This window comes from Nematolebias whitei, chromosome 8 (assembly GCF_014905685.2).
Source record: "Nematolebias whitei isolate Nwh7 chromosome 8, NemWhi1, whole genome shotgun sequence".
In the NCBI taxonomy this organism is placed as follows: domain Eukaryota; kingdom Metazoa; phylum Chordata; class Actinopteri; order Cyprinodontiformes; family Rivulidae; genus Nematolebias; species Nematolebias whitei.
In genome coordinates this window covers 5,847,826-5,852,869 of record NC_056505.1, presented here as the reverse complement: position 1 = coordinate 5,852,869, position 5,044 = coordinate 5,847,826, and the positions used below count along the sequence as shown (strand labels likewise).

General features: G+C 35.4%; 1 protein-coding gene across 1 annotated transcript in view; it reads left to right on the top strand.

Moving 5' to 3' along the window:
* LOC119413000 (serine/threonine-protein kinase N2-like) overlaps positions 1-5,044 on the top strand; it is a 22,613-nt gene that overhangs the window by 10,298 nt on the left and 7,271 nt on the right. Inside the window, exons 2-4 of the mRNA XM_037680011.1 lie at positions 1,287-1,434; positions 2,334-2,443; positions 4,346-4,489. Of these exons, the coding sequence (XP_037535939.1) occupies positions 1,287-1,434; positions 2,334-2,443; positions 4,346-4,489 (402 nt within the window). The remainder of the gene's footprint in view (positions 1-1,286; positions 1,435-2,333; positions 2,444-4,345; positions 4,490-5,044) is intronic.

The window sequence follows — 5,044 nt, the reverse complement described above, 5'->3', positions numbered from 1 at the left end:
GATAGATAGATAGATAGATAGATAGATAGATAGATAGATAGATAGATAGATAGATAGATAGATAGATAGATAGATAGATAGATAGATAGATAGATAGATAGATAGATAGATAGATAGATAGATAGATAGATAGATAGATAGATAGATAGATAGATAGATAGATAGATAGATAGATAGATAGATAGATAGATTTTTTCAGTCATTTGTTTTCAGAACGATTTTCCATCATTTTTTGTAGAAAAAAGAATAAAAGTGCATAGACATGTCCATAAAGTCTTACTGTCATTTTAACCCAAATGTGCCCATTAATTATTTATCACATAATATTTATTTATGTTCAGCAAACTACAATCAATTATATTTTATTAACTCAGAAATTCCAATAGGTTCTTGAAATCTGTTGATGATATTATGAAATGCAGATGATGGAGACTCAAGCTCTTCGTATGTTTCTGTTAAACAGCATTATTCTGAAATACTTCCATTCTTGTTCAGCGATAAAATGCTCATTAACTACATGTTAATTAACCTCCTCCAGCTGTTTGTTATCGATACAACTTTTACAACCCTTAGTTGCCTCTGTTCCAACATTTTGAGACATGTTACTGCCATCAAATACAAAATTACCCTTTTTATCCCTAAGAATGGTACAATTGCATCGTTTCAACTTTTAATAGGTTTACAATATTCCATTGTGAATAAAATTTGGATTTATGAGATTTGCAAATCGCTGCTTTCTCTTTTGTTTTTACATTTTCAACTTTTGCAGAGTTGAGTTTGTAAAACTGTCTTTTATTTTTTTTAATCTAGCATCCTCTGTGGTATTAAGCGCGCCTTGCGTTTGAACATGTTTCGCCATACGCTGATCTCTGGCAGTGGATAATCTGAACACGTAATCTGTTGGTACTGGACAGCTCACTTGTAAGCCGGTCGGTCTGAGCTCGCGGCAGAAAACGAAAAAAAAGGCTGTTGATGTAACGAGGTGTAGCTCTAACGAGAGTCTGAGCACAGTGAAAACACTTGGGGTGATTTTTAGCTCCACATCTGTTAACTCAGCACTGAAACGACGAAATCGAAGAGGCTCGGCGTGAGCGCTGATTAAAGGCTCGAGTCCAAGAGATTTATTCAAAGGAAAGGTTTTATTTTTTAAACACTGGGCTCTTTTTTTTTTTTTTGTCAGCTGCTTCGACTCATTACAAAATCATCAAAACGAGACTGTGAGCGAGAACTGCCGAGTTAGTGAGAAATTCAGGATGTATTTTTGTACGTTTAGAATTAAGATTTAGATTCATGATGCTTTTTTTTTTTTTAATCTTCCAGGCAAACTTGAAGTCAGGCTTCTTGGCTGTGAGGATTTACTGAAACCTCTGAAAGACGTGGAGCAGGAAAATCCTTGGACTCCCAGTGAGGACGGCTCGACCGACGGACCTCCCAGTGCGTAGACGGTTCACGCTTTTAAAGCTTTTCGTTTATTTTTATATTTCACTGTTTCAGTAGCGGCTACGTTTTCTAATTATGATACAACAGAATTAAATATTTTCAATCATCCAAGCATAATTAAATTTTTGCTGCAACTAAAACAAAACAAAGCATAAAAGTAGAATATTGTGATCTGTTAGTGCTCAGGGTTTTAGCTGAGGACGACTCTCGGCTACTACCACATCAGCTTTTAGCTCAGTATTTGTAAAAGTGACTAAATTATAGAAATGTTTGTGTTTTCTCAGGTGAATTAGCTGTGGCGGCCATCTTGAATTGAGTTGACTCCAAAAGTTAATCAGTTATAGATTTTTTTTTTTCTGGAGGTTTCATCAAAATCCATCCAGTGGTTCATTAGATATTTTGCTAACAGACAGAAATGGTTTGCAAAAGTTATTGCCAAATATTTAAAAGAAGTTTGGGGATACTTTCAGCTACTACCAAACCATAATTTAGTTTAGTTAAATTAAGGTTATTGTGTATTTATTTAGTTATTAAGATGCATATATACAAATATGAGATTTGTTTTGCTGAAATTGATTCTGAAGTAGAAAATATTTGCATGAACTGTATTTTATTTCATTACATCCTCAATTCAGGATGGAGGCTCCTCTCAGAAATGACCCGTTGTCTTATTTGAACAGAGAAGATAAACTATAAAACACGTTTGATTTTATAATAAGCGTTAAAAGTCTGACAACGTCTTTTTTTTTTTTTTTACTGTTTTATATACAAATTTGTTTTAAATAAAATCTAAAAAAGTGCAGATCTGGGTCAGTTTGTGCGTTACCAATAAAGATCCATGCCGCTTGAGTTGAGCTCTGTCAGTTTTTGTGTTTTGAATCTGTTCCCGTCAGCAGAGATCAGAGCAGTGCTGCGGCTGGACGGCAGGGTGCTCGGACGGACTCGCTGGGCAGCTGCTGGCAGACTGAGCTGGGATCAGATGTTCTACATCCAGCTGGAGCGGGTAGGTCCGCTCACAACCATAAAACCCACACTTTCACTACAGTACGCTGGTATTTATTGTATTTTACCGCAGTACTTTCACATACAACGGTTATCTTTGGTGTTTTTATCTTCTTTATGCTTGGATTAACACTTGCAGTATATTTTTATACATGAACAGAAGTTTAATAGTCTAAATTTGTCAAATAATTGGTTAAAAAAAAATTCAAGAAAGGATGAAATTAGCATTACTTGAAGGAATGTACCAGGATATCACCCGCAATCCAAATCAGTTAATCAGGTGGTTAAACAGTCAGAAGCTACATAATCCGTGAATGGGGTGTTCTCCAGGTCTGGATTAATTTGGAAAAAGAAAGTAACGTTTGGAAAAGCATAAGACTGTTTTTTTTTTTTAAATCAAAACTGATCAAAGTTGCAGAAAAACGCTTACGGTCACCACAATATCCACGTTTTCTTCATTTCAGTTTCTCAAAACTGAGATTACATAGATGCACAGATTATTCGTTGTCGTGGGACAGTTTATCTGTACTTTTAAAAGTATAGATAAATGTATATAGTAAATTTAAAAAAAAAAAAGATGAATTGAAATGCATCAATTTTGACAATTTAGCTGTTAAACATGTGACATGAAGACCTAAAATAATTTAAACAAATACATTTATTCTGTGTGCTTGAATTTAAAAAGTTTTGATTTAAAAAAAAATCCTTACCACATCCTTTGTTTCCGTTATTTTGCATAAATAAATAAAATTGAATCTGCATCACTGTACAAGCTTAGATGATTATTATAAAATTACAGATGTTTCAACATCAAAGATGGCTGAAAATAAACTAAAAATAATAATAAAAAAAGAAAAAAATGTTCAGTCTTCAGAAAGTCATGTTTTTTATTTTTATTAAACTGACAAGTAAAAAAAGATTTTAACATCTTTTCATTCAACCTTTATTTAGACGGATAAGTCACAGGCACAGTTTGCAAGTTTTTATCTTCTTAAATGTCAAATGACATAAACTGCGTCATGCTATAACTAGCATGACTAGTTGGTTGGTTTGTCACTCACAAACAGAAGATCAACGACCCTCCAGAATATTTTTCCACCTATTTCCCGTCATTAAATCATCTCTTTTAGAATGTGTGAGTCATGTTTCACCCTAACTCACACCACCCACACTCAAACAGGCCTTCCTGTGTGTTTAATTGAATCATTCTGGTTCAAACTGAACAAATGTATCGTTACAGAACACGGTCGGTGGCTATACGTTCCTGCTGTTCCACGGATGTTCGGAAACTTTGTTTGTGCGGTTTGGTGCAGGTTTGTGCCGATTCGCGATGGTGCGGCATCCAACATGACGTCTGCAAGGGCAGGGTGGAGATCAGCGTACATGTTAAAAACAAGGCTCTGTCTGAGCAAAGTGAAAATGCGTTTTAAAGCATTAAACATTTGGACAAGTTCTGAATCTGAAACCTTCTCCTGACTGAGGCTAAGGCTGAACAGGGACAGTTGGAGGACTGTGTCCAGCTGAACTGGATTTTCAAGGACATTAAATTATATTTTTCACATTTCATACACAGGGACATTTTTATTTGTGGACTGCAGGGGGAGCTGTTGTGCTTTGGGCACCGTTTGGGCACAACTTTACTAAACTGCAGCTTAATTGTGGTTGTAGTTCTACTTTTGTCCAGCAGGTGTCCCTCTAAAACCAGCTGATTTTAACTCTGATCATTTGTAGCATCACAAAACCAGGCAGGCGATGCACATCTTAAAGTTGTTGTTTTTTTTTCTTCAGCTGTTATCAAAGTAGTTTATACTAAATCAAATTTAGCTTCTGCGTAACAAACTCATTTATCAATGATGTTCTGTTGGTCATGTAACATTTGTGTCTACTGATAAACTGCTGACAGTCTCGAGAGCTGGAGGTTTGTGTCTTCTGGATGGACCGGAGCTCCATGTGTGCCGTCAAGTTCCTGCGACTGGAGGAGATGATGGAAAACCAAAACCACAACCAGAACTTCAGTCTGGAGCCGCAGGGCCTCCTCTACATCAAGGTACAAAATCTCATTGGTGGAGCGGGCAATCTGCAGAAATTATTTCATAATATTTTGTTGATGATCGCACCAGAGAGCTGAAAGAATGTGCTGTAATTTGCAGAAATTAAGTTGTTACTGTAAACCTTAAAGGTACAGAGCTCTAACTAAAAGCTAAAAAAAACACATTAGCTAAAAGCTAAATGAAGCAAAAGACTAGCTAAATTTGATAAAAACACTGACTGAAAGCTACAAGCACCAAATGTTAGCTGCTCAGAGCTAAAGTAGAAAAAAAATTAGCTAAAAGCTTAAAGTAGCAAAAGGTTTGTTAAAATAAAAAAACACTAGCTTGAAGCTAAAAGCAGCAAACAAACAAAAAAAAAGTATCAAAAAGCTAACTAAAAGCCAAATCTAGTCAAATGCAAGCTAAAAGCTAAACACACCAAGGGGCTAGCTAAAACCTGTCTAAATAAAAGTTAAATGAATGAAAAAGCAAAAACTTGCAACAGGCTGACTAAAAGCTAAAAGTAGCAAAAATTCTGGTAAATGTATCAAAAGGCTAGTAATAAGGTAAAA